General features: G+C 42.5%; 2 protein-coding genes across 2 annotated transcripts in view; both read left to right on the forward strand.

The window, feature by feature from the left end:
- Positions 1-1495: 1495 nt before the first annotated feature.
- Positions 1496-4046, forward strand: LOC103183206 (jerky protein homolog-like). Its single transcript, XM_007900547.2, has one exon. It carries the CDS (start codon positions 1642-1644, stop codon positions 3532-3534), a length of 1893 nt encoding a protein of 630 aa, XP_007898738.1. The 5' UTR covers positions 1496-1641; the 3' UTR covers positions 3535-4046.
- Positions 4047-7440: 3394 nt separating this feature from the next.
- Positions 7441-18122, forward strand: part of tbc1d31 (TBC1 domain family, member 31) — a 38795-nt gene continuing 28113 nt past the window's right edge. The window contains exons 1-7 of the mRNA XM_007900548.2: positions 7441-7523; positions 9810-9956; positions 12599-12714; positions 14183-14361; positions 16064-16215; positions 16758-16917; positions 17439-17639. Of these exons, the coding sequence (XP_007898739.1) occupies positions 7447-7523; positions 9810-9956; positions 12599-12714; positions 14183-14361; positions 16064-16215; positions 16758-16917; positions 17439-17639 (1032 nt within the window). The 5' untranslated portion in view covers positions 7441-7446. The remainder of the gene's footprint in view (positions 7524-9809; positions 9957-12598; positions 12715-14182; positions 14362-16063; positions 16216-16757; positions 16918-17438; positions 17640-18122) is intronic.

An 18122-nucleotide genomic window follows, 5' to 3' on the forward strand; every position in this document is an offset into this window, starting at 1 on the left:
CTGACGTGGCTGCCAGAAATTACGCGAGTAGCCCAACATCCGCCAAAACACGAGCCCAAATTGTTACACGGCGGCTGCCTGCAGGCGGGCAGACCCAGGGGCTGGTGTCGGGCGAAACCCTGGTGAGGAGAAGGTCCTCTCGGACGGGAGGGGGCGAGGAGGAGGGGGCGGGCAACGTTTTGCAGGTTCACGTTGAACGTTGGGGGCCGCGCGGCTTTTTTTTCCCCCCACACAGGCACAGGAAATACCCGCCCAATTGGGCTCGAAGCCGCCCAAACTGCTCCCATTGGTGGCTGCCGCCCGGCAGGGGGTGCGCATGCGCGCGCCGCCGGCCGGGCCGGGCTGTGTGTGAGGGGGATTGGAAAGGTTCCGGGCGGGTTCGGGCGGGTTGGGCGGGCGGGGGATCGGGAGGCAGAGGCCCGGGCGCAAAGGGAGGTTCCGCGGGCCCAGAGCGTCCCGGGAGCCCGCGTTCCCGAGACAAAGGGCCAGAGTTCCGGGGACAATGGCTGCGTTCTGAGCAGCGGCGGGTGGGGTTGACAGGGGGCGCGGGCGGCGCGCGGGCGGCGCGGGGCGGGAGGGCGGGCGGGCGTCAGAGACACAGAGAGCGCTTCCCGGTGAGGGCTGGCGCTGAATGGAAAATTTATCCCCACAGGTCAGGGGTGTAACTAAGGTGACAGGAGGGACAGACACCCAGACTGGTCAGTCAGGGCTCTTCCTCAGCCGTATGCCCACCCAACCCATCGAGGACGAGCATTGCTCCCAGGCCTTTTAGAGAGGATGAGGTGAAATGTACAGACAGACTAGACCTACTGTTTGCCAGAGGATGTGGAAGCCGGTTGGAGCCATAAATTCAAAAAAGCCTGAAACAGGACCAACACCAACAACAAATTACATTTGTATAGCGCTTTTCACGTCGGGAGGACGTCCCAAGGCGCTGGGAGATTGAAGACCAAGACAAGACCAGAGATTGAAAGACATGTTTCCTAACACAGCATTGGGATATGTGAACAGACTATCAAGTAAAAGCATGGATTAACTCACTCCCAACAAAAAAGTTGGATGTCTATCTGCCTGAGAACTGTTTTGGAGGGTAATGTCTTGAGTTGGGCGAGTGTTTCATCAAACGATGATTTGGTGCTGCGGGAAATCATGGCAAGTTAATTCAGTCTGTGGAGGGGGACATGCCAAGCTTTGATGGTGCAGAAAGAGACTTGGAAGAATAGAATGAAATTTGTGTTTGATTTGGGGGGATCAGAGAGTATGCAGAATTTCGGGCGATGAAGTGGGTAAGGCGTTGTCCACAATAGGCCTTGGTAGACAGTGCCGTTTTCCGGTTCTGTTCTTATGATCCTCAATACTGAAGAGTGTCTCGTTCAGCAACTCAATACAGACCTTCAGAGTAAATAAGAATAAAGACTCCTTTCTGTGTGCAGAAAAGTTATAGTCAATGCACTTTATAGTATATTCTGTGAAGCGCTTTGAGACATCTCAACTACGTGATAAGATGATATATCAAATGCAAGGATTATTATTTTATTGTAGAGCCACTTATCCGCGCTCCAGATAACCACATGCAAGTATTCTTATTGGCCAGGTTTGTTTGTGCATGTGCCTTTTAAGCAAAGGTTAGATTGTTCACACATGTGTGATTTAACCAATGGTGGGATTTTTTTGTCCATGCACATAGCGATCACATGGTGGTATGTTACAGCACGGCATTGTATAGAGGAAATTTTAAATTCTGCAAGATACTGTTTAATACATTATAATCTGTACACTATATTTCCGAGTATGGAGCGCAAGAAAACGGCCAATAGAAAAAGAATTGTGCTCACCATTGAAGAGAAGCTCAATATCATACGACGGTTAGAAAATGGCGAATCAGCAGCAAAACTTGCTTCTGATGTCAACTTGGGCCTCCGAACGATCTATGACATTAAGAGAGCAAAAACAAAGTTATGGAAATTTTTTAAGAAAACGGACAGTAGTGCAGGACCATCATATCTGAAAGTCATCAAAAAGTCTAAGTTCCATCAAGTGGATGATGCTGTGCATCAGTGGCTCCTTCAGCTTCGTGCTACAGGAGCTCCTATCTCGGGCTTCATGGTCATGGAGAAAGCACGTCAGGTTCACAAAGAGTTGGGTATAGAACAGCCGTTTTTAGCCAGCTCTGGCTGGCTTCGCCACTTTAAAAGGCGCCGTGGCATCAGGGCACTAGCACTGTTGGATGAGAAACCTTCAGCAAATTTGTCAGTAATCCAGTCAACTAAGGAGACATTTGAGAAACTTTGTGAAGACCAAGATCTAAACCCAGAGCAAGTGTACAGTGCAGATGAAACCGGTCTATTTTGGAAGTGCCTGCCGACTTTTACACTCGCGACCAAGCAAGTAGAGACAACTCCTGGCATCAAAGTCAGTGAGGAGCGGGTGACGGTGCTCGTGTGTTCAAACGTTACAGGTACGCACAAACTTCCACTTCTTGTCATTGGCAAATTTGCGAGGCCAAGAGCATTTAAAGATTTAGACATTCATCAATTACCTGTTGATTATTACCACCAGAAAAAGGCCTGGATGACTCGGGACATCTTCCGTTCTTGGTTCATATATAAATTTGTTCCAGCAGTGAAGCTACGCATGAACATGGTAGGATTACCACACAAGGCTGTACTTCTTCTTGATAATGCTCCAGTACATCCTGACGATGGCTCTCTTTGCTTTGGGGACATCACTGTTTATCACCTGCCGTCTGATGTTAGAGCTATGCTGCACCCAATGGAACAAGGTGTTCTCCAAAATTTGAAACTGCACTACAGGAAGGATCTGCTGAGTAGTCTTGTCTTTGGTGTAGAAAATGATCTGTTGGCATTCTCAAAGTACTACAACATTAAGCACGCCGTGTATTCCATTGCCACGGCCTGGGAGAAGGTGGACCAGATAACGCTGCAACGTTCATGGAGGAAGCTATGGCCTTGTATTGAGGAGAGTGAGGAGCTCATTCAGGAATCAGAAGAGGAGCAGGAACAGGACTCTCTTGTGGAGAATTTTGTGGAGAATTTAAGAAATGTGCCAGGATATGAAGATGTCAACGGCGAAAATGTTTCTGAATGGCTTGTGGTTGACAGTGCAGATCCAGGATACAGGTTATTAGATGACACAGAAATTACTGGTGATGTGCCAAGTACAAAGGTTGAAAACAGCAGTGAGGAAGAAGAAGAGGAAGAGGAAGAAGAGGAGGAGGAGGGAGAGTTGGACGAGAAATCAAATGAGGTGGTGGAGGTGGTAGTTGAAGAGGAGATGTTAATGTTGAAGGTGAAGGAAGAGGAAGTGGAGGACAAGAAGGTGGTGGAAGTGGAGGTAGAATTAGACGAGGAGATGGTTGATGTGAGTAAAATTTCCCATAAGAAAGCAGTTCAAGCATTTGACACTGTCATTCAATATTTAGAGGGGCAATCGGATACGGAAAGACAAGATATTTTGCTTTGTATGGCCCTGAGAGACCGAGCACTGGAAAAGAAAAACCATTACTTGAAGTAGAGTGATCACTAGCTTTCCATCAACTTTCTCTTCACTTCCTTCAACATGGAAACAATAAACATTTGGAACTCCTTCAGAAGTAGGAACAATGTTCTGGGTTACAGTATTTTAATTATTTATTGTTCAATTTGTATCAGAAGAGCAGGGGGTAAAGGCCTGAAAAAGATTGCCTAAACAGGGTGGAGTGAGACTACAAAGAGATTTGAAGACCCAGACAAAGATCTAAAAATCTCATCACATGTCTTATTCACCATTAAAATGGCAAGTCTCATCAAGCCAATTCCATTCCCATCTATTGAAAAGTTAAAAGCCTGCAAGGAGGAGAGAATATAAAATGAAGCACTTGGTGCATTTTTTAAAGGCTCAACAAAATTTGCAGCTGTTTAAAAACAATTGACTTGTCCAAGCAAGTAAATTGGCCACAAAGACTATTTACTTTGGTACTGTAATATATTGAGCTGATAACACTCTTAGTTTTTATATTGTTTAGTAAATAAAGTTGGTATATTTGTTTTGTTTATAAACGGTGTGGTAATGTTGACTTTTCAGAGGGAGTCTGTTAACTTGTCTGTGAACAAGTCATGTCCAAGATGCACTCCAATCGATTTGGTGATATAGTTAATCCCTTGGGCACACACTTAGGAACGGCTAGGAAGCATAGATACAGGCTCCACGATTTGGAGGATAAAAATGTCAGTTACAAAAACTTGCTCAGCCATTTATGAGAGGTAAAGATCCTGAACAATTGATATCAGTAAATACAGGATGACCAAAAAGTCATAACTCCTATTATCTAAACAAAAAATCATAATTTCTTTAAGACTTATTAGACATTGTAATGGTATCATGAATTTTTGGTCACCCTGTACATATAAAAATAGCAATGAACTAAGAAAATAATTATAAAATAAAGTATTCTGTATCAAAGTAATGTATAAAAGGAGAATACAAATCGAAGTTGATGTTTATAGTTACAAATCACATTGGGGCTAGCACAAGCCATTCAATGATGATGGTTGAATCCGAAATGGGAGAACCTGACTTTCAGATTCTTGCTGTTGCTGTGCATTTCTAGCTGTTTCTCATTTGATTTTATACATCAGTTCTGTTTGCAAACATCATGAGTTATGCATCCGTTAGCACAGGATAATTTGTGTTCTATAAATTGCTGATCTTCAATATTTATCCTACAAATAAAACATTGCTGCCTTGACATGTACAGTATTCTGTATATATTTGGTGAATATATAGAATGTTTTATTAATAATAATTAGCATACCATGGGAGAGTGGGAATAAAGAGGTTAAATGGATTAGGAGTGGAGACTCATGTGGAGTATAAACTCCGGCACGGACTAATTTGGCTGAATGGCCCATTTCTGTGCTGCAGTGTTCATATAATTCTATGCATTTATATAGCACCTTTGTGTAAAATAAACATCCCAAAGTGCTTTATAAAATACAGTATAATTAGTTAAAAATAAAAGTATGCAACCAATCTGCGGCAGCAACATCTATAAACCAATGAGGTGAGCAGCCAATTAATTTGAATTTAGGGATAAATTTAGATAGAGGAGAGAAATATAGACAGGTTAAGCAGCAGAAAGACTCCATCTTTCTTTGAAATGGTAATGGCAGAATGAACCCGCAGGTCCCGGAGAGACGTAAATTAACAATGCTCAAAAAGGTGATTTATGAAAGTAAATAAACTTCTGCATAACATTGGAATGGTTAGGCAGGTAAATGTGTCAGCCGATCTATTAGCAATAATTTTCCATGTACGCTTCCTTTTAAAATTTCAGATTTTATTTTTTTTACACACCAGGTAATTGCAAGTCAACAGCTTGGCAGTTATTTCTTTGCAGCCTGCCCATAGTCACCATGCAATAGACTTTATTTAAGTTAAAACAAAACCAGAGCAAGCAAACCTTAAGGAGTTAAGATTTAAGATTTAAAAAGCAAAATGATTGCAAACTCATTAAAACACCTAAAACAATGTACAATTACACATTCCTTTTTATAATGTGCCAAAGCATCAAAACAGGGTTACTTACTAACACGCTCCCTCCCCGCCCCAAATAAGCAAGGATCACAATTGGTAGATCTAGGTTAAATCATTGGCCATCTTCCACCCCCCCCCACCACCTTTACCCCCTCCACCTTGGGTGTCCAGTGCCATGGGACGTCCTCCTGACATGAAAGGTGCTATATAGATACAGTAAATGTAAATTTGGATTGTAAACCAGTGCCAAAAGAACAGTGCATCCTGAAGGTCAACAAAAGCCAAGAGACCTTTTGTGATCAGATGGGCATCTGACATGAAGAAAATCATCAACATGCTTAAGATAGAACAACAACAATAACTTGGATGTAGATAGTGCCCTCCACGCCGGACGGCGTCTCAGAGCGCTTTAAACCATGTGCGTACACCAACCTACACATGGTAATTTCCATGTCTGGATTTGGACGTGTATTCCGTGGCGGGATGCACCCTGTTTACCTAATTCCTGAGAGTACTGGGTCCAGGTTGGTGAGAACCAAGGCTTGGGGAACCCAGAATGTGTGTTGGAATTTAACCGGCCCAAGCCGCACAGATAGCCGTATTTTGCAGGAACAACCTGGCAAGTTTCCCGCTGGCTGTCCAGCTGAAACCACCATGTCATCACACCCACCACCTACCCCACCCCCCACTCCATCCCACCCACCACTCACTGAGGGATTGCAGATCAACAGGAGCTGAGAGACTACATCTCCCGGCGGTCAGTGGGGCGGGTGCGCATGCGCGGTGGTTGTTTCCGGTCTGTGGGCGGTTGGTGGATGAGGCGTCGTTTCGGTTCGCCGGTGTGTGGCGGCGGTTCCTCGCGGTCCCCGCGGTCCCGCCTTTACTTTAATATTACACCGTGTCTCTGTGTGTGAGGTGGTGTTGTTCCTCTCGCTGCTGCCCCACTCGGCTGTGTGTGTGTGTGTGTGTGGGGCTCGGGACGGTCTCTCTGGTTTGAATTTCCCGCCGCTGTTCCCTCCGACGGCCACAAACGGTTATTTTTATATTTTATATATAAAGAGAGGAAAACCCTGTCCTACCCCATAACCCCTCCCCCATACCCCATACCCCCTGCCCTGCCCCATACCCCATAACCCCTCCCCTGCCCCCTACCCCCTGCCCTGCCCCCTGCCCCATAACCCCTGCCCTACCCCCTACCCTGCCCCATACCCCATACCCCCTGCCCTGCCCCATACCCCATAACCCCTCCCCTGCCCCCTACCCCCTGCCCTGCCCCCTACCCCCTACCCTGCCCCATACCCCCTGCCCTGCTCCCTGCCCCATACCCCCTGCCCTGCTCCCTGCCCCATACCCCCTGCCCTGCTCCCTGCCCCATACCCCCTACCCTGCCCCCTGCTCCCTGCCCCATACCCCCTGCCCTGCTCCCTGCCCCATACCCCCTGCTCTGCCCCATACCCCCTGCCCTGCTCGCTGCCCTCCCCCATACCCCCTGCCCCATACCCCCTGCCCTACCCCCTCCCCTCCCCCATACCCCCTGCCCCATACCCCCTGCCCTGCCCCATACCCCCTGCCCCATACCCCCTGCCCTGCCCCATACCCCCTGCCCTACCCCCTGCCCCATACCCCCTGCCCCATACCCCCTGCCCCATACCCCCTGCCCCATACCCCCTGCCCCATACCCCCTGCCCCATACCCCCTGCCCTGCCCCATACCCACTGCCCTGCCCCATACCCCCTGCCCTGCCCCCAGCCCTGCCCCATACCCACTGCCCTGCCCCCTGCCCTGCCCCATACCCACTGCCCTGCCCACAGCCCTACCCCATACCCACTGCCCTGCCCCCTGCCCTGCCCACTGCCCTGCCCCCTGCCCTGCCCACAGCCCTGCCCATAGCCCTGCCCTGCCCGCGGGGATATGCAGAGCGCCGACATCGGGGCCCGGCCAGAGGGCAAGATCTGGCATCGCAAGCCCAGCCCCAGCACAGCAGACGGGTAAGAGCTCAAACCAAGTGTTTCTCTTGTTTGTTTAGATAAAAATGTTGTCTGCACTTTACTGGGAAGAAGTTTCTTGGATGCCCAGTGCCCACTGCTGGTGCCTTGTGTGGGTACCCTGAGCCTGGTGTGGGTGCCCAGCATGTTGTCTGGCCTTGTCCAGTATAGTACCTGGTCTGGTGTGGTTACCTGACCCTGCACAGACACCTGGTCTGGTACAAATACCTCTCCTGACATGACAATGTCTAAGAGTGGGCACCTCGCCTGTGTGATTTTCTGGATAAATTCATCAGCAAATTGCAAGGTCCTACATATACAGCCATAAGATAATAATAATCCTTGCATTTGATATAGTGCCTTATCACGGCTTAGCGACATGTCAATAAGACAAATGATTTATTCATCTGATAGATTGTTGCCTAAGACGTCTGGAGAAACTCTTTTTGACTACTATCATGAGATATTAACATCCACCTCAATAAGTTAAACATCTCATTTCAAGTTTGACATGACTGACCCAGTGTTACCCATTGTATTGCTATGACAATCTGCTGGTTCTTGTGCCGTGAATGTTGGCCACTAGGGTGAAGCTCCAGAGGCTTATGCAAGTCACACCATCCAGAAAGAACAACAACAACATGATTACATTTGTATAGCACCTTTCATGTCGGGAGGACGTCCCAAGGCGCTGGACAGAGTACAGCATTTCAAGGGAGAAAATTGATAAGTACATTGTTGTAGAGTGGTATATCGTGAACCTTTTTGTAAAACATATTTCAGTGGCATTATATTGAAAAACATTGTTGCATCACAAAAATGGTGCATGATTTTTGCAATATGGATCTCTTCCATATTGCAACACATAATGGAAGCATTTCAAGCATGAATTTTTCACAGTAAATTCATTTTACAGTATATTATGTGAAGTGCTTTGAGACGTCTCAAAGATGTGATGAGGCGCTGTATCAAATGCAAGGATTATTATTATTATGTCCCTTAAAATACTGTAGAATGCATCAGAGCAGAGTCTTAAGCATCAGTCTGACCTATTTCACTCTGGCTGATGTACAAAGAACCCATATTGGAGTACTGTACCTGTTAATCACATATTTAACACAATGGAATTGACATTTCTTACTCATCCTACAGTGCCGCTAACCCAGTGGAGTCCAAAAATTGCAAAAAAAATGTTTTTTGTGTATGTATATGTATTGCACTCAAAATATCCAAAGCTTTAGAATCCAAAATAGTGCTCCAAGATTGGTATGTTTTATTTTAGTTGTTATTAGTTTTGAGCTTGCCACGCTCGCTTTCATGTACAATAAGAATTTGTTCATGTATGATGTGCAGCCCTATGTGAATTTCTATAAGTAATAAACTTTTATAGATAACATAATTTATACAACCAGGCTCGACTTTGCCAACGACCTGGTCACCCTTCCCAACTTTTCCCTCCACAAGCTGCTGATCAACCAGAACTCGTGTCCTCTCCCGCACCAGGTTCCGTGACCCCATGACATGACACCCACCCTCTCCGGCTCCACTGGCTCCCCATTCCTCAGAAGATCGAGTTCAAAATTCTCATCCTCACCTTCAAAGCCCTCAATGGCCTTGCTCCCTCCTACCTCTCTGACCTACTAACCTCTTATCAACCTGTCCGCTCCCTCCGCTCAGCAGGCTGCTGCCTACTCCTTGTCCCCCCACCTGGCCTGCCCCACCATCGGCGGTCGGGCCATCAACCTCTCTGCCCCCACCCTCTGGAACTCCATCCCACTTTCCCTTCGCCTCCCTCCCTCGTCTCCTTCAAGGCACGCCTCATGACCCTCCTCTTCGACCGTGCCTTTGACCACCCTCCTGCCCTCCACTCCTCCTGATTTGCCCCCGCTTGGGTCCTAATCCCAGACTGTTCAGCTCCTTGGGACGTCCTCCCAACGTAAAAGGCGCTTTACAAATGTAATTTTGTATTGTATAATTTATGAGTAACACAATGATGAGAGATTAATGAAAACCATGCAGAAAAAAAACTAATATTTTAATTAGTTTAGTAATTGTGTACAAAGGTTAATGTTACCTCTTGAGGGGAATCTGAGTGTTTGCAAACTCTCTTCTCACAATTCCTAACAATCCCTGAGAGTTGTTTTGGCATCAGCTCAAATGACTTCTCACAGTGAGGTTATGACAATAGAATCTGTAAAGAAGGAAGAAAATGACTGTCTTACTGTCTTTTACAGTTAAACTATTTGCTCCTTTTTGTTTCTCAAGTGTTGTTTTGGTTTCTTTTCTCAGTGTTGTCGTAAATATTGTTCACAGTGTGGTGGGCTACCACTCGAAATTCATTCGATTTCTTCATGTTGCATTTGAGACAGCAGGGGAAGCTTTCCTCGCTGGTGATCACCAGGGCAATGTGTATGTCTTTGACTTGAGCAGGAACAGGTACGTGAACATGAATATTTAGTTAAACATACAAAATTATTTGTAAATTGAACAACATTCTGGGTTATCGTTCCTTATTAATATTTTTTATTAATGATATGTTTTACATTATTTAAACTTGTACAGTGCATCAGGTAGAACATTCAATCACAGCTATGTTTCTTTTTGATAATTCAATATACATTGTTCTTGCGAATATCCAAAACTCACTACACAATATATTTCTTAGCTGTGTAGTACTGCAACGGTACCTGATAATACTTTGTGTTTTGACGTTATACCTCAAAGTATGTTTCTATCATACAAAATGGTAAAGTGGATGTGACGGCTTATAGAAAGTTCTTCAACTCATTTTATCTCATCCAGAGTACCCGCCAACTGTTTTTCCATTACAGCAGCATTAAACTGGTTCTTAAATTAATCCAGATGAAAGTGAATAGAAAAGTCATTTAAGTAGAATTAGCAATATATATAAATATATGATATATATAAGTGTGGTTTTAGTTAATAAGCAAGGGGTATGGTTGACAAAAGGATCTGCTAGGAATTATGATCATATTATGGAGTAGGCACATACAAATTGTTGAATCATTGGCCGATTTCAACTACCCACATTTCAATATAGACTGGATTATTGACATGGAAGTCGGGCAACAGAATCCACTCTAGTTATTGTGAAGCAAGGTTGCTTCAAAGCCATTGCTGTTGTAGACTTTCAAGGGAATATTTGGCACATCTAGAGTTCATTTATTATAAATTGCACACAAAGTATCCAGAATCCAAAATATTGCTCTAACATTAATATGATTGTTTTCATGTTTGAGAACTTGCCATTCTAGATTTCAGTTGCAGTTAGAATCTGTTCATGTGTAATACATGACCCTGAGTTCTTAGCAATAATCAAGATAACGTAATGTGGAAATTGTGGAACCTTTCAGGAACAGTGATCCTTTTATGATTTAATATAAGATTATCAGGCGGCAATCAACACTAGAAAAGATGGCAAAGATATGACTTCAAAACCACCAACTTCTAAGGAATTATGAACGTTAATTCAGCAGAGGAATATGCAACTCTTTAAAACTGTTTTTGAATAAATATAGATCCAAGAGGAAAGCACAAGCAATCCCATTACAACCTTTTATTGTGTTCATGTGTGTGTGTATGTATACATATATATACTAAATATATATTAAAGGCTGAGTCCGTTGCATTACAACTTCCAGTGTTTCCTCTTTTGTTGCTCCCAAGCATAAGCTTGGCTCATACACAAACAAGCACCTGGTCTGGCAACTATTATCCTTTTAGCATTGTTATCCAACATACTTCCTCCTTCTTGCATCTGTGTTAAAATTAAAAATGTGTGTGCTTTCTCCAACTCTGACTCATTCCCATAACCTCAAGGCTATGGAGCATCTTACCTTTCACAGTTTTCTCTTCCTCCTGCAATTAACAGTCTTTGAAAATTCAAGCGTGGCGTAATCTGGTTGGCTACTTTGTATTTTAACTTGTTCGTTTGCTAGTCTTTCCATTTTTGGAAGTCCACTTCCCTATGGGTCTTGCTGCTCATCTAGATTTTTTTAAAAAAACATTCACTTGGAACATCACAGGATAGCCTTAATCCTGGCAGATTTTCCATTTCCTTAATTCGGGGAATTTTGTGGCCAATTATAGTGGCATCCTGCTGGGGTCAATTAAATTAACAAACCTGGGGACTGTTAAATTGCATTGCTCAATACCACACTGTGGTGCATCTAGCCATTAAGGAACTTCAGGGACCCCTTCAACCTCCACACCAGTTGTGGGCATCTTCATGAATGAAGGTAACCATTAGCCTAAGTGCTGCTTGCACCCCCATTAAGTTTTGCTATGTGATTAAATAAATGAGAAAACATTCAATGGGGTGGGTGCACAAAATGGAATCTTATCTGGCTGGTATGCTCATGCCTGTATTCCAGAGACTGCCTCAGGTGGAGACTTACAGGACTCGGTGACTTGTGAGACACAGCAAAATTAGTTGTGAACAAAGATAAAAATGTAAGATGCCAGTTGGTTTGTAAGCCATGCACTGTAATGGCACAAGCTGTTACATTTTCCTACGTGTCAGATATTGGCATTGCTTGACACTTGGGGGGAAAAGAAAGAACAACCATAATGCTTTTTTTGTTTCCTTTGTAACTAAAGCCAATATATATCCTGCCCATGGCACTGAACATGATTATAATACACAGTATGTCTACAATTTCACATATGACTTTTTGCCAAATCACATTTTCTCCAACTTACAAGTAACTGCTTCAATGTGTATTTTTTTATTGACAGAAATGAATCACTCCATGTACCTCCATTGGGCATTATTCTGTACCGTCCATGCAGCATACTTCATTGCTGGGAACTCTTGTTTGGTACATTGTGTGAATTTGGTCCAGTAATCTCATTTAATTTGTAACATGTGGAATTAATTTAAATATTAAGCACACAGGAACACATTTGCAAAGCATACCTAACAAAGCAGACTTGAGTACTGCAACAAATTGGTGATGTGAAGTACACAGAGCAGATTGACCTCCAATGTGTTCTTTTTCAGTAATGTTATTGGGAGGTTATCCATAATGTTATTTTCTGATGATTGTTTTACACAGGTTCAAACTTGTACAGAGAACTGGGCAGTCATGTACAGCACTGGCTTTTAATCTTCGAAGGAAAACTGAATACCTGGTAGCTCTGGCAGACTACTCTGTAAAATGTTTTGATACAGGTACCATATGTTTTGACTGGCACAGTATTCAGCAACTGCTTTACAAATGGTTCAAGTTAAAGTTCAATTAAATGCTAGCTTAGTAACCTGAATTTAATGTCTCTATATTGACCTGCCTTAAATAACCATGTAGCAACAATTAATAGACTTGGCCTCTACTTTGAATGGCACTTTCATATAATTAAAAAAAAACTTAATTCAGTAATGTTTTCCAGTATCTAGTGGTGAGGTTCAAATTTGCATTCTAGAAATAAATGTGAAAAAGACCACAACATTTTGAAAATATTACCAAGAGTATCGATATGGGCTGTGTGATGGATGTTATATATGTGGCCTTTGATAAGATGTCAGACGAGAGATGTATATCGAATTGAGAGTTACAGTGTTAAAGGCAAAGTGGAGTGGATGGAAGAGTCGCTGAGGGACAGAGTACAGAATTCTAATAATCCTTGCTCTTGATATAGCGCCTTATCATGTCATTAAGACACCTCAAAGCGCTTCACAGAATGTGGAATCAAGAGGTGCTTCTCAGACTGGAAAGATTTGACACTGGTGTGCCCAAGGGTCTGTACTGGGACCTTTGCTTTTTACAACATTAATATTAACATTAATTAATTAATTTATATTAACATTAATGTCTTGGATATGGAGGTGAGAGAGTTGTGCATCCATTTTTTGATGACACCAAATTAGGTGATTGGCAACTTGTGAAAATGATTGTGTAAGACTTCAGAAGAGCACTTGTAGAATCGTGAAAGACATGGGCAAATGGAAGATGTAGTTTAACCCAGACAAACTATGAGGTACCACATTTCAGAAAATAATGTCTAAAGTGATAAAACATTCATTAAAGTGGAGGAGTAGAAAGTTTTGAATGTATAAATATATAAATCACTAAAAGTGGGATAAGGTCATTCATGGTCAAAAAGTTGATACCATTTATTTTAATAATAATTATTTCTTCATCAATTCTTTAAGACTTATTAGACATTGTAATGGTATCACAACTTTTGGTCACCCTGTATAAAAAGGTAAATAGGGTAATAAGATGGGATAAGGTAACAGAAAAAGCTATCAAGAAGACACTCGTGGTTCTGGGATTTATAAACCTGCGTATTGAATTTGGGCCCCCCATTAGGAAAGGATGCCATAGATATGGAGAGGATGTAAACCGGATTCCCTGGGGTGGTAGTCAGTTTAATCAGCTGTGGTTTGATTTTTTTATATAGTTGTGTTACCTTCTGAGGTGCTTTTATGCAAATGAAACCATAGGGAATTATTTATTGTGGATTCTCAAATATGTATCCTTGTGTAATAGCATTCAGTTCTAGGATAAATATCTGAACTCAGAATAATAAACTGAAGTGGTGATGAAGTTTTCATTTGCTGCAGTATTTAGTTCTATGATGAAATGTATCTTGAATTTTGCTTGTTGATTTTGTTTTACAAAACATTTCACACTTGCTAGATAGCAAGGAGCTTGTGAGCTGGATGAGGGGTCATGAGTCAGCAGTTTCATCAATTTCTGTTCATGGATCTGGGAGATACGGCATAACTACATCAAGTGAAACAGCCCAACTCTGGGACCTAGACACTTTCCAACGAAAGAGGAAACTGAATGTACGACAGTCTGTTGGCATTCAGAAGGTTTGTATAGATGTTAATATGAGAACTATATTTAGACAATACAAACTCTTTGAATTATTTAAACAGTGGATTGGACCGATATTTGGTCTCTGACCCATATTGTAACCGGGGATGCACAAGATGCAAGTTAATATTCAACCATAAGGCTTTCTTGGGTGGCTCTTTGTGAAACTCAGCACTGACATTTCTGACGTTGTGGTCTTATGGCCTAATGCTACTTGAGCCTTTGAGCATTTAGTTCAGGTTAATATTCAAATAGAAATGATATTAAAAATTGTTACTCAAATCTAAGATGTGTAAAATCACTGGGCCCTGGTGGTTCACCTCTGTTTTTGCTGCCTTGGGAATGAATTAAGGATAAATATGACCATTGGAGAAATGTTTTCTTGCCCAAGGAATGGTGTGTCAGTGTGGCTCAGTTGGTAGCACTATTGGTTCCAAGTCAGAAGGTTGTGAGTTCAAGCTCCATGTCAGCACTTGGATCTTATATAGTCTAAGCCAGGGTGGTCCAATAGGTTGCATTTCATCCAGCCCAAGACCATCTTCGAGCAGCCTACTCCCTCCCTCCCCGGCGAGCATCCTCCCGTATCCACAGGACCCCGTGGTTGGAAAGACACAGTTGGGGAGTGGAAATAAAGACGGCCTTTGCTGCAGTCTGTTAAGAAGCCTCTCCAAAACTGAAGGGATGGCAAACACATCTCCTTATTCACTGTGGCCTTACCAACTGCCGGCTCTTGCCGCTGCAGATAGTGAGTCGCGTGGCTGATTGAGTAGAGGGGCAGAGAGAGAGAATGTGAAATGCACAGAAAGTTCTTGCTTCCTCCAATACTATATCAGCAAAGGCATAATGTCTTTTTGACACCAGTGTGATAAAGAAAACGTTAACAAGTTACCAATGGTGCCGTATAAAACCATCATTATACTGACTGTTGGGTTCTCCTTATTTCCTGGGGGATAAAGCACTTTGTCATATAGACCACAAGTTTGCAGGTTTAATCCTGTGCTGTGTAGCTGATCTTGGTGGGCAGGGGTCGGGTCTTTAGAATTAGGCTCAGCTGTCTCTGTGCTCCTCAGAGGAAAGATCGGCTAGCCTGCGTGCTCCTGATTGTTATCTGTAACCTGCTGAAAAATGCACTTATGTGGACCCAAGTGCTAACAGGATTGGGTGTCTGATGTCAGCCAAAGCGAAATAGCCTGCTGACTGATGCTCATTGTACAGATGCTTGTGAAGAATGGCATCATATTTGAGGTACAGTAGGAGCAACTGTGGAACTGTTCCCCGCTAAACAGTTTGAATCAGGAGAGAAAAGAAAATTAAAGGAAAAGATACATTGATTGGCGCAGTGTTGCAAAATTGTCCTTTAACCTGTAAATCTTGATTCAAATCCTGCCTGCTTACTTAATCCTTACAGATGTGATGAAAATTTTCTCTACCAGCTGTAAGGGTATTATATGAGATTGTGATGCAGGTTTGTCACACTGCTTCCCATACTTTAATTGAAGCTGACATTAAATAAACACTTACTTGGGGATATCTCATAGATGGATGGTGCAGAAAGGGTTACACTAGAAGTGCAGAGTCAGACATGTTTTTGGACGTTCAGATATAGGTTATAGGTTACTTATGTCCCTCACTTTAATTATTACTAAAATATATTGTAGTTTTACAAAATTGAAGTGTTTGATTTTTTTTCTAACTTAGGTGTTCTTCCTTCCACTGAGCAACACTATCCTTAGTTGTTTTAAAGATGATTCTGTCTTTGCCTGGGAAAGTGACACACTGCACTGCAAATACCAATTACCAGTGCCAGAAAATGAACCCCGGATAAATTATAAAGCTTTTGCTGTCACCAGGTAAGATTTAAACCAGTTTATAGTACACTTAAGTGCTGAGGATTTCTAGGACACTGTTCCCCACTAAAGAGTTTTCTCTTTCATGACTTTCCTGCCTTGTAGCACAGAGGTACATGTATTTAACTCTATGACAGTTGTGTTTTAAAGTCAAATTGCAATCAATTTAACATTGTTCCAAAAATATTGATAGAACATCCTTTTTATTTTTAAATTAAGCGCAGTTTATTGTATTTTGAATAAATATAGTACTGTATATTCCTTCCAAACTAATCAAAGAATTAAACAAAGATGATAAGTTTGCATTCTTTAGTGTAATTATTGTGATGCAGACCACATAAGATCATTCACCACATGGCTGTTTGTGCTTCCAAAAACACAGTGTAACTAATGTAAAGTCCCTACACTCATTGCAATGGTTTGATGTGATTAAGTGCTATAAAATGCAAATAAGATTCCCCTCCGACCCCCCACATGTGGTCAAATTGCTGAAAAAAGTGAATTCACATTCCAAAGTTAGAAGTCTGATCTTCTATTGTTTGCAGAGATGGTCGTGTCCTTGTTGCTGGAGGAAAATCAAACTTTCTTCACGTTTGGTGTCTGGTCACCAGAAGGCTCCAGCGAATCATTCAGATGCCTCCAAAAGTGCGAGCTGTGCGCCATCTGGAGTTTCTTCCTGACAGTTTTGATGGTGGATTAAGCCAGGTGAGCTTTTCAATTGTGTGGTGTTTAATAGTTAATGTTTAAATGAATTTTACCTTTTTTTTCCTTCATGATTGTATCTGTAAATGTGAAATAGTTCACAAATTTTCTTAAGAACATCAAATCTAGAATGCAAAGTATGTATTTGCCAAAACATGTCACATCAAGTTACGTGAGCTGTTGTATTGTTTCCCATACAATGCCTGAAACAATATTTATAGCATCTCAAAACTGTAAAACTGCTTAAGGGACAAGTTTGTTCATTGCTTAGTGCATGACCTTTCACCTCCTTGACTTGCGTTTGAATCCAATTTAGGGTAATGAAAAGTCTCTTCTGTCCGAGTCCTATGGGAAATTGTCAATTGCAATGCCGTTTCTAGTGTTCTACTAATTATGATTAGTTTTATAACTTGTATCATTTGGCGTTGAGCATGTAATCAGATGTTTAATTTAACTTGTTGCTTTCGAATATAACTTTTGTTGTTTCATATGCTATAAAGTGGTGCTTTTGATCAATGTTGCAGGTTATTGGTGTCCTGAGTCAAGATGGCATCATGAGGTTTATCAACGTTGAGACATGCAAACTGCTTTTTGACATAGGAAGCCTTGACAATGGGATTAACACAGTGGCTGTCAGTCCTAATGGGCGCTACATTGCAACTGTGTTGGAGAATGGCAGCCTTAACGTTTATGATGTTACAGTATTGTCACAGGAACTGAACAAGGTATTCATCAGAGTATTCATCAGTTTATTGCTCGTGGGGTAAAATAAATGTAAATGCACATTCAGAATATTATTATTGTGAGCTTGAATAGTTAGGTGAAATATTTTATACTAATCCACGAGATGCAATGTGAGGATTTGGGCAGTAAAGAAACCTAACCAGAGTACCATTGCTCAACTATTTTTGTTGTGTTAATAAATACAGTAAATCTGTCCAGGACATGGTAAGTAAATGGGTTGGTCCATGAGTCTCCACCAGTGTTCTCTCTGCGATAGTACAGTTTGACGTGTGAATAATGATTTCACCAATAACTTGCATTTATATAGCGCCCTTCACGTGGGGCAGGTCACAGAGGGCTTATCAGTGGCAGAATCTGACGCTGAGATAAGAGAGAGGGGAAATGACCATTGGCACGGTCAATGAGGAAGGTCTTCAGATCCAATCTGAAGGGAGAGTGAAAGATGGAGGGATTGAGCCTGTGAG

The sequence above is a fragment of the Callorhinchus milii genome, unplaced genomic scaffold (assembly GCF_018977255.1).
Source record: "Callorhinchus milii isolate IMCB2004 unplaced genomic scaffold, IMCB_Cmil_1.0 Scaffold2, whole genome shotgun sequence".
Classification (NCBI taxonomy): Eukaryota; Metazoa; Chordata; class Chondrichthyes; order Chimaeriformes; family Callorhinchidae; genus Callorhinchus; species Callorhinchus milii.